At 39.2% G+C, this 17,146-nt stretch overlaps 2 protein-coding genes across 2 annotated transcripts in view; both read right to left on the minus strand.

Moving 5' to 3' along the window:
- The window catches only part of bsnb (bassoon (presynaptic cytomatrix protein) b), a 54,025-nt gene extending 45,786 nt beyond the window's left edge, over nt 1–8,239 (minus strand). Inside the window, exons 1-2 of the mRNA XM_034533305.1 lie at nt 8,061–8,239; nt 1,396–1,786 (exon numbers count right to left, since the gene is read on the minus strand). Coding sequence (XP_034389196.1) covers nt 1,396–1,786; nt 8,061–8,239 — 570 coding nt within the window. The remainder of the gene's footprint in view (nt 1–1,395; nt 1,787–8,060) is intronic.
- Nucleotides 8,240–10,047: 1,808 nt separating this feature from the next.
- bap1 (BRCA1 associated protein-1 (ubiquitin carboxy-terminal hydrolase)) lies at nt 10,048–17,144 on the minus strand. Its single transcript, XM_034532958.1, has 17 exons — nt 16,928–17,144; nt 16,573–16,602; nt 16,429–16,483; nt 16,100–16,232; nt 15,112–15,231; nt 14,739–14,800; nt 14,498–14,640; nt 14,111–14,189; nt 13,907–14,030; nt 13,516–13,648; nt 13,241–13,419; nt 12,870–13,003; nt 12,281–12,744; nt 11,869–12,092; nt 11,552–11,644; nt 11,386–11,458; nt 10,048–10,960 (listed from the first exon to the last, which is right to left on the minus strand). The coding sequence occupies exons 1-17, from the start codon at nt 16,962–16,964 to the stop codon at nt 10,827–10,829; spliced, it is 2,217 nt and encodes a 738-aa protein (XP_034388849.1). The 5' UTR covers nt 16,965–17,144; the 3' UTR covers nt 10,048–10,826.
- Between the last annotated feature and the right edge of the window lie 2 nt (nt 17,145–17,146).

Consider the following 17,146-nt stretch of genomic DNA (forward strand, 5'->3'; position numbering starts at 1 on the left):
ATGACACAGCCACACTTGACTCACAGTAACAGCGAAGCATAGACTAATTCAAATTAGGCAAGCGATTTATTTTAGGATGAAGGCAATAGGCTTTCTCAGCTACCTGTTAACAATGATGACTGTTTAGATGCACATGAATGCTTGTGAATGATGGGGAGAGGTGTTGTGCGGTGTTATAAAAAGCTTTACTTAGGAGAGGCTCATGGGCATGATTTGGATGTTCACTAGAGCCTGTCACAAAGGATGGATAGAGCTTTGGTCAAATGTTGTGTGCATTTACTATGAATATCAGCTGTAAAAAAAACGTAGCACTTGCTCAAGATAAGAGCCTATGATTCATTAAGAGAAAGTGACCAATATGTTACTGGGCACAGAATTGCGTGATAAGCAGGTCTTTGGGGATGAAAGATCATGAGCCCATTAATCATTAAACACTTCATTAATCAAGGCGAACAATGGTCAGAACTAGGAAGTTCACAGCTCTCAATCAGCTGTGCAACTAATTCACATCCTCGCTAAGTTTCAGTTGGTGCAATCCAGGCTGCAGGCCAGAGAGTCAACTTGACAACACTAGTAGTCATCAACGACATTACTCACACATGTCAATGAGAAATAATTACCACAGGACAAAGTAAACCAAAATGAAGTACCTGAATCACCCACTTTGATCAATATTTTCAAATGTACACTCACTGTAAGAGACTTTGTATTCCTGTTGATATGCTTTATGAAGACGCTGCATAAAATAAAAACAAAAACGCTGCGATGAATAGGTAAAGCTGTTGTACAAAAAAATGCGAGAGTTAAACAGCCGTCAATATGCATGTATGATTCCATATGTAGCTCCACATTGGGGAAATAATGTTTACAAAATAAAACCTGAAGGGATGAAGACGGCTGATCCTATTCTGAAGAAGGATTTGTAAGCCTGATCACAATTACAAGGCCTTTGAAGAACATCCTGGTTGTCCGTGGATAGGTTTGTAAAATATTTACATTGTATGATTCGTTTCATTCAGAAAACCATGTGCTTGGTAAGTCAACTTCACACAGCAAACCCAACTGCCTCTCTTCTCTTTAGCCTTTAGGCAGTCTATAATACCGTATGCTTGAATTCATTCTGAATCTGTTTGTGCAATCTATTGTACAACAGCTTTTCTTTTTTACCATTTTGTGCTTTAGATCATTTCGTTTTCTATGTTAATATTCTGACGGTGTTTCTAATTCAGGGCAAAGTGACAGCGGTGACTTCCCATACATAGCATGTCGACTGTGTATATGTATTAAGTTGTTTTTTTAATAAACTACAGAAACTACTACATAACTTGGGGAACATAGAAAAATGTCCCTATCATGAAAGTACAACACTGGTATTGATAAAATCGCACCACTTACCTCTGTGAGGTGAGGGTTGGGGTTGAAGCCACACTGGGTGCACACCATGGAGCAGCACTGTGTGCAGGTGTTGAAGTTAGGCTTGTCTTCCCCAGTGCCCATCAGATCGGTGGTTTTGCAGACGGGGCACAGTTTGCTGCTGGGCATGGGTGCAATTTGTGGCACAGAGTAAGGGGAGGTGGGTACACTGCCTCGGTCCGGGGACACAGAGGGGGACCTCCCAGTCCTGCTACTTCCCACATCCACATGCAGACTCCTCCTGGCCACATGACCCTGGCCCTGCTCTCCTTGAGGCGCAGCTTGCTGTCGGGTGTCGTGGGAGGCCAACCTGTCCCCTGTCCCATGACCACTCTGGACTCCTGCTTTCGGTCCAGGGTCTGACTGAGGTGGTCTGGTAGAGATGATAAAGAGAACACAAAAGTAGATGACAATTGGTAATACATATTTCTCTGCAGTTTACACTGACAACATTAGTCTCCCCCCAGAAACAATTTGTCTCACACTGGTTTTATACCAGTTATCTCTATTTAATTTCAAGACAAAGCTGTTCTTCTACTTGAGTGGTCTTAGTTAAAAGCCTTCAGCAGTAAGATGCACAAGGTCCACATCCCATTAAAATATGTTATTGTTGTGCATAGTGTGATATCAGACTACTCAAAACCTTGGCCAACAGAGAGGCATATGTTGAATATTTTATATTGCCTCTATCGTTTCTGTGAAGTACTCCTTGTGGCTGGTTTACACCCTTTGAAGCTGTTTTGGCCTCAGCAATGTGTTTAAGGTGGAACAAATGTAGTGTATCAGACAACAGAATTGTAAACTTTTGGTTTCTTGCTCATTCCGGCCCTCAGGGATTGGTGTCAATAGTTAAATAGGAGTGGAGGATTTCCACTGTCATAACAACTTAGACCTTGTGTTGTCATGCCCGTTGACTCAGCAGCCGCTCTGCATCCACAGTGAGAGAATGGTGGAAATAAAAGGAGAAATAAAATAATTAAAATAGAGCATGTGAGCATTTATGAGTCCTAGCTTAAATTGAGCTGCTGCACAACTCCAACCTTGTTCGACTTCCCACGGGAGTCCTGTGTTCACCGTCGTGATTTTTCAAACCATCACTGGACTATTACATTTTAAATTAAACACAGTCCTGCCAGTGTGCTGTCCACCGCTCTTACTCGGTTCAAGGCTAAATTGGACTTTTGGGGATATTGTTAAAGCTACTGACCACTGCTACACAGAGTGGACAAGTGCAGTCTAAATCCTCCCAGTGTCCTCACAAGATAGAAGGTGTTACATAATAATCATCACTTGAATGGCACAGATACCCAAGTGGAATCTCTTCTGATATATGCAAAGCCTCGGGCATGTCTTAATAAGAAAAAGCGACACCTTTTCAAAAGATTCCTTGCGATATTCTCATCCATAATGGGAGTCCAGTGAGAACAACTTGAGGATTTGTGTCTAAACCAGTACAAATTGCTTGCTTTATCACAAAATGGGCAGTGAAGGGTTTGTAAGCTGCCCTTCTTTTGTAATGGGAACTCTCTGCAAAATAATATCCCATTGTGACTTCAATGGATATTACTGAAATTGTTCATTTCAGTAACATTTTGGGAAATGTTGATGTGAAACGTTTCCTTTAAAATATATTGTATATACTTGATTTGTGTGGTAACAAGCATACAGTAGACGCCTGTTTTGAACAGACTTTATTGACACTGTCAGACAGGACAGCTGAGACACAACAAGCCAGGACATGCCAATAAACATTTCATTTTGAGTTTCTCAAACCAGAGTAAGTAGTTCTAAGATAGTCCATCACACAGATATAAATACTAACAATTGGGTAATTTCAAAAAATATATGAATAGCAGCTATATAGCAGAATAGCAAAAAAAAAAATATATATATATATATATATATATATATATATATATATATATATACATTATTCTTTAAAAAAGCATTGCCTCGCACTAACTGACTTGTTAAATATGTATCTTGGAACAGGAGGAATTTAGATTAATTTCAGCCCGACGGAGAATACCTGTATCAGTATCCCTTTAATGGAGATTATATATGTTTCTCATTGATATTAGTCTTTTGTCCATTGGAAATTAAACTGGCTACCTTGGGCCTCTGAGTGAAATCTATCTTGTGTCATCTATTGAGTAATATGTACAGGTCAAGCCAAAGAGATAGTGGCTACATCACACTTTAACATGTTTAATTGCAATATTTGTTTATGATGGCTAAAAGCATGTTAAAGACATCTAGTAGAGCATAAATACACAGACAACTCTTCTGTTTTCACAAGGTTTTCAGGAATGTCAGTGACTACTGACTTTTTGAAAAGTAAAATGGAACACGGTAATGATTATTTTCCCAGTGGGAAATACTTTTTAATTTAAGGTATATTTAATGTTGTCATACTGTGGCTGCTTGCTTGTTAGACAAGAGGTTTAATGTGTTAAAGTAGGACAAAGAGGACATTTAAGAAATTGATGTCACAAATGATGGCAAATGCATCCTTTTAAAGAAGCCATTTTGGTTGAAGTTATTAGCAGCAAGGGGTTACTTTGTGCTGCACTCCCACTAAATGAAAAAGACACACAATGTAATGATTTGTTCTTCTTTTTTCAATTAGCCAAACCTGTGTCAGAGACTGTGACAATTAGACATAAGTCAAGGCTGTTACAATATTCACTAAACTAATTATTACAGTCTCTGACAGAGGTGGATAGCAGTGTTATATGCCACGGCTCGTCTTATTTCCATTATTTACAGCCGTTTCATCATTTAGTTTCAGCCATCTTGGCAGGCCCTCAAAAAATAATTGATGAGCAGCCGAGACATGGATAAGGGAGAGATTCCTGCAGAGACAGGGTCGTACCCATCATGTTGGTCAAATGTATACGCAGAAGCTGTAGTGCTGACATTTTAAATCCCCCACCTGCAGTGCGTCACATGAGAAAAGACTTGTTACATGAAGCATGTATACATCAAAATCATAACAACTGGCCCTCAAACAATGATCCCAAAGACATCACACACACACACACACACACACACACACACTGTAGTGTGTGTTATGGCAATACCTTGTTTTATGGTTATTGTTTGAGTGTCATTTAGATAAATGGCAGGCCCAGTTAATGCCTTGTGTGTATTGACGATATATATTTAAGTCACGGAGCGAAGCATTTGATTTCCTAAAAGTATATACCTGGTGATCTTTTAAAAATACAGAAGGTCATTTAACAACACTAGCCGCTGTTCTGAAGGTATTTCCAGAAACTTCAGAGAGTTTTCAAACCATCTGAATAAAAAATATATTGTGTCCACTGCACCTAAAAAGGTTTGCCGAGTTAAAGTAAAAATAAACATGGTAACCAGAATGAATACCTCAATTTTACATTGCTATATTGATATCTCTTTCTGATCTTTTATATTTTCACACAGAATAACGCATTCATATTTTGATTGTGTTTCACAAAAAGAGTAAATAAATATGTACTTAATTGTCAGCGGCCTGAATTAGTCGCAATTTGAGAAATGAGTCAACAATCTTTTTTATCGTGCAGCAGACAACATATTTCTTTCATCCATAAAGAGTCAGTTAAAGAGTCGTTGAGGATTCTGTCTACATCCAAAACAGTGGTACATGTTGCTAAACACTCATCTGTGTTTTTTAAAGATTGTCAAGTATGTATTTTCCAGAAAATAATTTGCTCAGCTCTGTTCTCAAATTGGGGTTAGTTGCACCAATGTGTCTGCCTCTAACTCACCAACCACAGTGTCTTTTCTGCCAAAATACACAAAGTGACAAATATAAGTTGAGCAGAGTTCAGCTTCAGCCACAGTTATGTCACAGTATATTTGGGATGGACCATGCAGTCTGAGATAATGCAACGTACTGAGGAAGTATGTTGTACTGGTTCAATCAGCTTAACCCCCTAAACATAATGTACACGGATGCAGATAAAACTGGCAACCAAAATAATATTTAGTTTGATGCAGCAGAATGCGGAATTAGCCGTGGAAAGACACTGTAGTGCACATTCACTCACTCACAAATGCATGCACACACACATCGCATTATTCTTGTGGCGGAGGTAATAATTCACAGGTGTTTAAATTAAAGACTAACCTACATTCTTGGACAACAAGGCTACACCGTCAGTAATAGGAAGCCATTCTGAATTTCTGAATGCTATGGCTGTCATAATATTATAAATAATAAGAACTGCTTTTGCATTATTTGTTTGAGTTGTGATAACCCCTTTGGTGTGTGTAGGCTACACAGTGCTTTCATGAAGGTACATTCATTATTAGGTTATACGTTTGTACACTCTGTTTTAGAAGAACATTTTATGAATATAGCTTTGTTCAGGTTTGCAATGGACTTTTTATTTATGTGGATTTACATTGCTCAATGCGTTACATTGTTTGACTGAGTCAAGTAGCTCTCAGCACTTCATAACATATGAGCATGATGGAGCAATTACAGCTCTACACTAATTTGGTTGTTCGACAGAAAACCGTGAGACGAAAATATAGCAGCAGCACATTGTTGTAAACACAGGAAATATCTGGATCATGCATTCAACACAAGGAAGTATTTTTTTACAAATGTAAAGGCTTGTCAGTTATGTTCATCAAGTCAGGATGACTATGCACTTAGTCAACGCTGTTATGATTAATGCAGAAAACAACTATTGGGGTGCTTTGTGGATATGAAGAGTAGGGTGACTCCCATAGCTATGGGCTCAGATTTAGCTAGACTGCAATGCATTTATATACAGTGTATATATATATATATATAGAGAGAGAGAGAGAGAGAGAGAGGGGGGGGGGGGGGGGGAGAGAGAGAGATTGTATAGTATGTGCCCATTTATATTAATTGGAAAATTCATAAAATGCTGCAACACATTTTAATTAAGATGAAAGTATCCTATCTACAGTCTCAACACAGCCACTGTCTCATTGTTTCTTACACTCTCACAACTTCTTTGTGAAAGAGTATTTTAAGGGAAGATTCAGACTGAATGTGGGGACCCTGATCTTAAGAAACCCATTTTATCAGCTATATGATATACTCTCTGCCTCACCATCTCTGTTTCTCAGCACTCCACATCACATTATGGAGCCTTTAAACCTGCCCCACAGTGAATTTATGGATGGACAGTGGCTGTTTTGTACAAATAGAAACATAGACAGGCCTCAACATGATCAGAGGTAGGCCTATACAATGTTCTAGTTACTGTGGCAGAACACATACAGCTCCACACTACGCCTCAAAATCGTTTTGTGTAATAACACAAATCAGGCAAGAGAGACTTTTCAAAGAGCCCGTTTGAATTGTAGAACTGAAAGAAGCACGAATGAACATATACATCTTATTGGTTGGCAAGCTAAAATGGCAAGTCCAGAGAGAGTAAGCAGGTGTGGCACATCCAAGACACAGCTGTGCCTCTGCATGTGTATGTTCAGGTTTGCAACTAATGAACTGTGTAATTAAGGCAATATCAGATCTTGTTGGAAGGGTAATCCCTCCCACACAGAGACCTAGGCCGACAGGCTATACACGTGATTAAACACAACAAAATGTCTTATTGTAAGTCGCTTTGGATAAAAGCGTCAGCTAAATGACATGTAATGTAAAAAAATGTAAAAAATGCTAATATTGTATCTGATTATATTGCCTTCTATTAGCACAACAATCAATCAATTTTCATAAAACTGCCAACATAATATAATACTGTTATGTAAGGCTACCCAATAACTGTCAATGGTTCAGTGTCTGGATTTTTTGGTGAGATGCAACACCACACTTCCAGAAGAAATTACCCTTTTCCTGTGCTGTGTCGTGTTATAATGGTGAAAAACAATTTCCACTGCATATTGATTTGGTTTGAGATCTGATGAGTAAGGCAGCTATATGGCATATGCGTTACGGTCCTGTGCTCACAATGACGCTGTCTGGTGGTAGCATTGTCACCCTATACAACAATCCACACAGGAAGGTGATTTATTAGAATTACTTCGTATTTGCTGGTTTTCATGTCTAGGCATGTTCATGAAATCAACCCGTAATGGAACCGAGTGAGCCATCAAACATGAGATGCAGTGCACTTTGCATCATTTACATTTCTAATTTATTTATCACCTGAAGCTATGAGAGATAGTAATATTTGTGAGACCCATTCCGAAGTATTCATATTTACTTGGCACTACCTCACTATGAGGAGGAAAATGTCGCTCATTCATTCATGTTACTTAGCTACTGATGCCAGACACCGTTAAAACGGGCGTAGAAATCCCTACTGAAGCGTTTGAAAGCTATACTTACGCATTATTGATTCTACATCGAAAGCATTGCATTTCAAATTTGACTTCGACCCAAATTGACGTTGAGTAAAAGGGTGGTGCTGTCAATAAGCAGAAATGGGTCTCAAAAGGGGTGGTGAATTGTGTTGACAAGGATATTGAAATAAATAATTAAGCACCCATGCAGGTCTATCTCCACGCAGTCGGTTGATCCTAAAGCCTATCTACGCTCCACATCGTACAGATGTACCGTAGCATACACGCCACGCTGCCGTGTAGCCTCCCCGATTTCTCGCCACAGTTGGGCGGAGAAGCGTCCTAGCTAGAGCGGCTACCTGTTAATCCCCGGCCCGGGTCCAGCCCCACTTCCTCCGGCAGGCGCTCCATTGCTGGGCTTGATGAGCTGTCCAGAGTCCGGTGGTGCTGAAATGGAAGCCGGAGCCCCCGCTGCAGGGACTGCGGGGCCGGGCTGTCCCGCCTGTCCCTCCCCTTCCATACTGGCCTCATTCCCCATCGCCTCGGGATAGGTCTCGACGGAGAGAAACGATGTTGTAGATTCTACAGCTGTGGTAAAAACTCAGATGAAACTCAGCGCTGCTCCCCTTCCGCCATCATCACCTACAATTCAGCATCCCGCACGGAGCAAGCGCGCTGACGGAGAGGGTGAGGGAGCGCGCTGACGCAATGGGTGGGAACTTGAGTGGCTCATACGTGCGCGTTCACGACGCTCGGTTATCTCAAGTAACCACGCAAATACCTCTGAGCCCTCTAGTCTAAAGCACATGACTAGAGACCACATGGACCTCCCTGATTTAATACCCGTCTTTCCCTCATAGACCATTTGTTATTAACCTAAATGACCAGCAACATCACACGTGATTAGTTTGAAACATTATTATATGTGTCCATATTTTTTGCATTGCTGTTCTCGTGAGCCTAAACAAGGTCCATAGTACACTACAAATGGTGCTTACTCATCATTTAATTACAAAATCTGTAAAGGTAAAACTATTAATTGGCTAATCTATTTGACAATTAATCAGCAAATATCTTGATAATTGATTAGGATAATCATATAAGTAATTCAAGCAAAGAGGCCAATACATCTCGGTTCCAGACATCTCGGTTCCAGTCTTTGAAGATATTGCTTGTTTTCTGGTCTTCTTTACGATATTAAACTAAATACTTTTTGGTGTTTGGACTCTTAATTAGCAGCTATAGGGCTTTGGGAAATTAAGAAAATAGTTGCCATTTTTTAATTTATTTTTTAAATTTAAACCTTTATTTAATCAGGTGAGTCCCATTGAGATTAAAAATCTATTTTTTCGAGGGTGACCTGGCCAAGACAGGCAGCAGCATAAGAAACAGATAGTTACAAACAAAAAAACACAGAACAAGACAAGTTAAAAGACACTAAAAGTTAAGAGACAGTGACATAACAAAGTTAATTTAAGAAACATTGACATTTTTGGGAACCTGCCTCCATTTCTTTCATTTAATATTTAAAACCAGTAAGTGATATCAGATCGTTGAGTTTTAACTCATTTAAAAAGAAAAAAAACGTTAAAAAACGTTTCTTAAATAGTATAAACTAATAGATTAATCAACTAAATGAGGAAAGGGAACATTTATTAATTCGTAATGAAAATAACTGGTAGTTGCAGAGCAGATATTCCTAAATCCACAGATCTTGGTTTGTGTCTCTAAACCAAATCACAGGCAAACAGTGGTGACATAACACTACAGAATGTACAAATGTGTAGGTGAGGGGTCTTTTTTCAGCTTCCACTCCCACATATGCTGCTGTGTGTACTTGACTACTGATCATATTAGCGCTCAAAGATATGGTAAAGAAGGACAGTGTCAGATTGAAAATAAAATAAACAACTTCATGGCGAGAGACAATCTGACATTGTTCTGAAAAATATCTAATTATTATAAAATAACACCAGCACAAACACACTAAGAATACAACATATGCATCTAAATACACATGAACATCACAGCCATGGTGCCAAAACACAATCCTTCTGCAATCCATTTTATTGTGAACTTCTCCTGAGATGGTGCAACACATTCCTGAATGATTGCTCTCCCTAGTGTACACCAACTGTCACTACAGTAAAACATTTAGATATCATAAACCTAATCTTGTTTGCCTAGTAAGATTTGTAACATAAATGTCAACATGTCATGTAAACATGTTGTTGTCCTATGAGGGGGAATCCTACGTCAATACATTCGCTCTCAATATAAAATACTGTAATCCTGGATCAACCATTCTAGTCACGCAATTTAAAAAAGGAAAGAATGAAATCTGGATTATAGCAAGACATTTTTATTGACTTTATTGTAGTATGAATTGGCAAGCACACAGAACAACTGAACTCAGTGTACAGGCAAGCCAACCAACGGTTACATATGTACAAAAACATACAAGATCACACATCCAACTTAATAATCACTCACTTTGAGATCCATTTCAAGTACAAAAATAACAGCGTGTTTCTCATTTGCAGGACCTCAAAAGATATTCATATACAGCAAGCGACCCTTTGTTGAAAAAACATTCAAGTGTGTGATTAAAAGATGTTTGTTTTTTTATGTTACAAAGTGAATTACCAACAGTAAAGAGATTATACCTGAAATGCTATGGAGGAATAAAACACATGGCCTTCTTTTGTCAGAACACCATAAAAACACGGGTTGAGGAAGTATCGACTTATTGTTACCAAATTGAATATTTGGTGACATACTAAACTGACCATAAGACTGGAGAGGAGGTCTTTCAATAATAATGAATACTTTGCTAGATGAAAAAGCATTTGACACACCATTGGGCACATGCCTTTTTTCATATTTACAAACAGTCAATAGCAATGGCACAAGAAAGACAAACATTTACATTGTGACTAAAATGGAAGTACATATATACATAAATGATAAGAACTAACCAAACACATGGTCGATCTCATGAAGTAGAGGAGGCTCAGACTAAAATACAACACTAGACTGCCGTTAAGAAACAGCTCAGGATTGCATCAATTTCTTTTTCTCTGTGGTGATTGCTCAGCTTCTTACAGAAGTTATGATTGTTTGAATTACTGGCGCTTGGCTTTGTACGGTCGGGAGCGTTTCCTACGATCTGGCTTCCTCTGTTTGTGCAACCGGCCGATACTCACTCCCTGGCGACGACGCACAGAAATGTTTTGCTCCACAAGGCTAGCCAACATGCCTGAAGAAGATACCCAGTCAGAATGAGTGAAGGATCAAAGCAATTATAACAACAACAAAACAACTGATTTTAGCATGTAACTAGGATTTTGCAAACGTGTGGTGGTTAAAATGTTTTTTTTGTCTTTTAGTTCTTCCTTTTAGGAGGGACATGTGCGGGAATGCAGTATTGTCGTTTCTGCTGTATTTTGTGTGTTAAGCTGGTAAAGAAGAAAAAGGTGTCCCTGTATTTTTTTTAAACAATATTCATAAATATGGTGTGATGTGAGTGGAGAGGTATGAAACATTCAGTCACCAACACAAATACCCTAGGAATTTAAGTGGAACTTTAAAAGGTTTAATTGTAGTTTTTAATGAAAGGGGTAAAGGGGGTAAAGGGTGGGGGGAGCAGAGAAGAAAATAAATTCTCAAGATGATTAGATTTACCTTCTTGGGCCAGCATTGATATAAAGGTGCAGATGAACTCATCGTAATTATGGGTCCTCCTCTGATCATCAATCTGACCAAATGAAAACAATTTTTTGTATTAAAAGCCAACAAAAACAACATCTCACTCACCAGAATTGGATTGGTTTCAATAAACAAAACCTACTTTGTACTTCTTTCTCTTTTCTACTTCCTCCTTTAGATACACCTCATAATTGGCAATGTCGGCTTCCACACACTTGAGCAGTGCAAGCAGCTCCTGCAAGAGACGGAATAAGATTAACTGCTCATTGTGTTTGTTGTTTATTATTATTATATCTGTATAGTATACAGCTTTAAAAACAACTTCCTTATTGGCAGCACAAGTAAAACATGCAAAACTAATGTGATGTTAAAAAACATATTGGCAGGTTGAAGGATTAAAAATATTTAAAAAGGTACATACTGCAGTTCATTTTAACACAAGGATATCCAGGGACTTACTTTGGGAGAGTACTTATCCCCATGGGGCTTGCTGTCTGCTGTTGTTTCCGAAGCATTGGGCTTTTCCTTGCTAGGCCTCACCTCTGCTCCATCCTTGCTCGACTCTTGTTTTATCTCCACAGATGGTCCCTCATCTCCCTCATTCACGCCTCCCTTCTCTGCTGCCGAGAGGTCTTTTATCTTCTCAAGAGAGTGAGGCCGCTTTGTGCCATCAGCAGCCAAATCTACCGTACAGAGAAGAGATAAAGTAGCAATCTATCAAAATGAGTTAGACTCAGACAATCCTTTAATACAATAAGTGCATGTTATTCACATTAAAAAGGTCCTGTTTATGCCTATTGTATATGATGATTAATATGCTCTGACTATGAAAATCATCCACAAAATATTGTAAAAGACCTCTGGTACTCACCAGATGGAGGGAGAGCAAAGATGATGCCATCCTCCTGCAGGTGTAACAAGGCTGCGCTGACAGAGGGACCTAGTTCTCTTACTGCGCGGTTATGTCTGGAGTCTAGTCTGAGCATCTCATCTTCTCCAAACAGAACACGAGACAGATGGGATGCGACTGGACTGGATGGACGCGTGGCAGCTTGGGAGCGTGCGGGTGAGCGTAGCGGGGAGTTGAAGGCGCTGCCGATCTCAGAGGCTGTGTCAGTGCTTTCGTTGCTGGGTGTGGGGGAAGGCTGTGAAGCAGATGTGATGCAAATGCCTCCTGTGCGCCCTTCTGTGCGTACAGAAAGGGGTGTATTTAGGGCATCTTTCCTTTGGGCTTCCTTCTTCAGTTTCTCAGCCAATACAGTGAGGGCAATCTGGCTCTCCATTCCAGTCCCTGTCCGTACTGGTCGTGATCGCAGACCTGCCTTCCGTCTAAACCTAAATGACGACAAATTCAAATCAAGAGTAAAATCTAAAAATTATCTAAAGAGCTTTAGCTTACTTTAGTCAGGCCATAAACATATACATAAAGTATACCTATATATACACATTACAATGCTAACCTGTTGGATGTGCCTGCAGAACCAGTTACTTCCTCCTCCTCATCCTCATAATCATCTTCATCATCGGAGGATTGGGGTTTTGGCGTCACTGCCACTCGAGAGCGTCCAACTCCTGCAGCAAGATCCTCCTCTTCCTGTTAATCAGAGAATATTTAGTAAAACTCCACATAATCCCTTAACAGGAACAGAGATTTATTTTTTGTATTATTCATTAAATTCTTGAATGATACAAATTGGATTTGCATTTTGAAAATACAACCAACACCTCTAACAAAGATCTTTTCAGGCCAACATTGGTGAAGAAACTGCAACACAAACTAAACACAACCAAAACATTTTTTCTAAGCCAGGACATTTACTTCTGCTGTTACCTGCATTGGAGACTTGGCATAGTTGTGGTTGTCCAGGAAGGCAGGCAGCCGCTGAACAATGGGGTTGGGACTGGTGACTTGCTGGGGACCTCCTCCTCTAGGGACTGGTGGTTTGCCCATGATCTTAGCGTTCCCTGAAGGGCTAGGGGCATCTTTAGACTGATCTCCAGACTCATCCACTGAATCAAATATTAGATTAGAGTCGGTGTATTTCAGGAAAATGCTTAGAAGATGTATTTTAAGAAAGGCTGGGGAAATAAAGCCAACTTAAGTACCTGAATTAGCCCCCTGGGATGTAACTGGCTCCACATCTGCCTCTTTCTTGATCGCAGTGGGGTTATCATCAACGGAGGAAGACTCCTGCTGCTTCTTGTCTTGGACAAGCTCGGGCTGAGTGAGCCGGATCATCTGAAGGCATGACAACATACAAAAGATATTCTACAGCATATTCACCAATGTCAGTAAACTTCACTGAGGAGATCCTGCTTGGCTAAATATCGTCCCCATCACATTATCTTATATCTCATACTTCAAAAAAGGCTGAGCATAAAGAATTATTAGCAATACCACATTACAACATCAAAACAATTGTCAACTATGACATGCTGCAACAACTCAGCCATTTGTATTCTATTTTGGGTGAGGAAGGTTACAGTAGTTCCTGACCTTCTGTAGACCCTCCAGAACAGTCTGTCGATTCCTCTTTAGAATTTCAAGTTTGGACTCATACTTCATCCTGCGGTCAGGCACCACTGCCATGAGGTTGAAGCGAATGTCATGGTACGGCTCCCTGAAAAAGAGCAGAGCAACAGCATGAGAAGATGTAGGAGTTGAACTATCGCTGCTTGAGCTAACTGGCTCAGGACTCACCCAGCAGTGGCCAGGCCAATCCTCTCCATGATAACCCGCCGAGCTTTATCGGTCCATTCCTCCTCCTCACCCCATGGCCCTGAAATAGAGTAAAATATTATACATTAAATAATGCATTATTGCATTTCATGCAATGCGTCATAACATGGAATCCCATAACAATATGAATGAGGCATGATTTCAGGCCCCACAGTGGATAAAAAGCGGCTTATAACAATATTAAAACATAACAAATAACAGTAGGTAAACTATTGAATTTCATACAAACCTATTGTCAACATAGGCATAGCCTTTATGCCAACTTTCAGTGCTTTCATGGCAGCCAAAAAGCTACAAATCAGTGTGAAAAGAACAGTACTGTATTTTTTTGTCAGTGTGTACTCATACCGTGATCAATGGGGTACGCCTTGAGTCCATCGAGCTCAAAGAGGCGGTCTTTGATGGGCACATAGCTCACAAAGTGGAATGCCTCCATAGTTCGCACTGCACTTATCCCATTCTGTTTCTCCGGCAGGTGCCTGGGCTCCGGTCTCCATAGAAACACAGAAAGAGAGCTTAAGAAACTGATGAATGCACAACCCCTGACATTTCTCACAGTATGGTACCAATCACATAGGATGTAACCTACCTGGCGTGGCTGTTATGTGCTCTGGCAAGCTCTGGGGCATTTCCTATTGCGTAACCTTTACTCTGAAATATATAAAAATCAAAAGTTAAACATGACAGTGGGTGACAAAAGAGAGGTCGGTCTGTCTGTCTCTCTCTTAATGCAGAGAGAAAGAGAGTGCGTGACTGTTCATACAAATATGAAAAACTCCTGATTTGAATGTTGACCATTGTCGGTTCTTTATAGGTTTGAGAAATATAGTTTCTGATTACCATATCTATCCAGCACTTATTTAGTTTTGTCAACTTCCGATTATTTCTTAGACTGTAACAGCCAAAGGAAAAACAAATCTGAGAACTGATTTTCAAATGAGTGAGTGTAAGAAACATCATACCTCTGGACTAAAGCCTTTTGTGAAAGCCTTCATGCGACTAAGGGTGGTGCCGAGCTCAACGCCACTGCAGTTCAGAAGCACACTCAATAAAGCGTGGGTGGCACATGAATTTGGTATAAGCTAGGTACAAAAAAGACAGCATAAACACAAGTCAGAGATAGAATATGCATTTCATCAAACGTGTTTCTATCGGCATTATTACAAGACATGATTTTTAAGTACTGGAAGCAGAACAATATCTTGTGACTTCTATTTTGTAAGGTGGAATCGATGTCTAGATTTTTAAAGTTCCATATATGTTAGGTTTTAACTGCACTGTCTGTCCTTTCATTAATATCGAAAATTTTGATTGATTTTTATTCAAGCTTCTCTTTCAGCAGTACAGTCTCTTGAGAATTGTGCAGAAATTATTGATAGTTGATTAATAGTAGTTAATCAAAAGAACATTTTCAGAATAATTCTATTCAATTTTAGATATTAATGTACAGTTTGCGATATATATAATGTGAAAACACAAAATAGGTACTGGTTAGAAGTACCACAATCTGCTGGCTTTTCACAATTTCATACAATATAAAATGAATACATATGGCTAATAGTACAAAATAATGTTCTCAAATGACTTTGAGGTCAGATATGGTGTGAATGGCATTTGTCATTGGTTTTGCAAATTAAATTAAAAAGTAAGGACATAAATACTAGAGTAATTGTTATCTAGTGTGATATTAAATGGCTGTTTATGATTATTGACTATGAATGAAATTGGCTCAGGAGCATCACATTTACATTAAGGACAGTACTATTGCAAAAATGTATTTACCTTAGATGACAGGAAAGAATATCTAATCGAATGTAATTTAATACTGACAGCATGACAGCTCATAAGAAATTATCAAAAGATTTTACACAAATCAGTTGCTCAGTAATCAAAATACTTAATGTGACATCAATAACTACAATAATTGCCAATGATGACATTAACGCTTACCTGATGAGCAAAGAACATATCATTTACAATTTCCTCGTCAATGACAGAAGTCTCATCCACCAAAGTGTTGACTTTCCTCCTGGATCGACGTTCCTCAATCCACTTGAACAAGAAGATGAAGCCATAGACAGGGCTAAAAAATAAAATCATGCCAGACATTGTTCACATGTTGATTCTACAGTCCAACAAGGTGTAAGTAAATGAACACTGAATATTCAGCTATGAGTTCGGATGACTTTAACTAACATTACCTGCCATAGAGTTTCATTATTGATTTACTTGCAATTATTGTTCACAAAACAGACTTGCATTGGATACAAATGACATACCTTTGACATTTGCTTTGAAGATCATAGATTTCCTCTACTTGAACACCTTTGATACCTACATAACACACACAATATAGATTTTAATTGGCTTTAGTAAGCCCCTGGATAGGCTTTGGCTTCTGTAAAAGTACAAACGTTACTCACCAAAATCTTCAACCAGCAGAGTGAAGAGTCCTGAAATTATCAAACATTTTATTCATAGTTGAATAACATAGAATACACCAGAAAACATCACGAATGACCAGATTAACGTTAATAATTTAGCTGATAACGTTAACCCTCCTCATATTGTGCCTTTGGTTACTCGCTCCATCAACTTGCACACCACTTGACAATAGTCAAACATATTCTTGTTCACGGGGTTTCAATTTTGAGTTTCATTTAAGTTGCTTTCATACGCTTAATAAATCAAGCTGCTTAGAAAGCTAAACTGTCCATCTGGATGTGTGGAAGCTAACGATGGTGAACGTTAGCTGTGTTGTTTGTCGAATTGTCTCACCTGGATCACTCTCGAGCTCGAGCCACCCTTTGTTCATTTTCGCATTTTCGGACAAAGCTGACTAATCTTTAAGATGTGTTCCAGTCCATGTCCGAGAGAGGTGTAATAATCTTAAACGATAAAGCTGTATCCATTCACGACACAACTATGTAAAGCTCAAGATAAACACAATAGACAGAATTCGCCGCCTACAAACTACGTCATCAAGAAACGACAGGG

Source organism: Cyclopterus lumpus, chromosome 5 (genome assembly GCF_009769545.1).
Source record: "Cyclopterus lumpus isolate fCycLum1 chromosome 5, fCycLum1.pri, whole genome shotgun sequence".
In the NCBI taxonomy this organism is placed as follows: domain Eukaryota; kingdom Metazoa; phylum Chordata; class Actinopteri; order Perciformes; family Cyclopteridae; genus Cyclopterus; species Cyclopterus lumpus.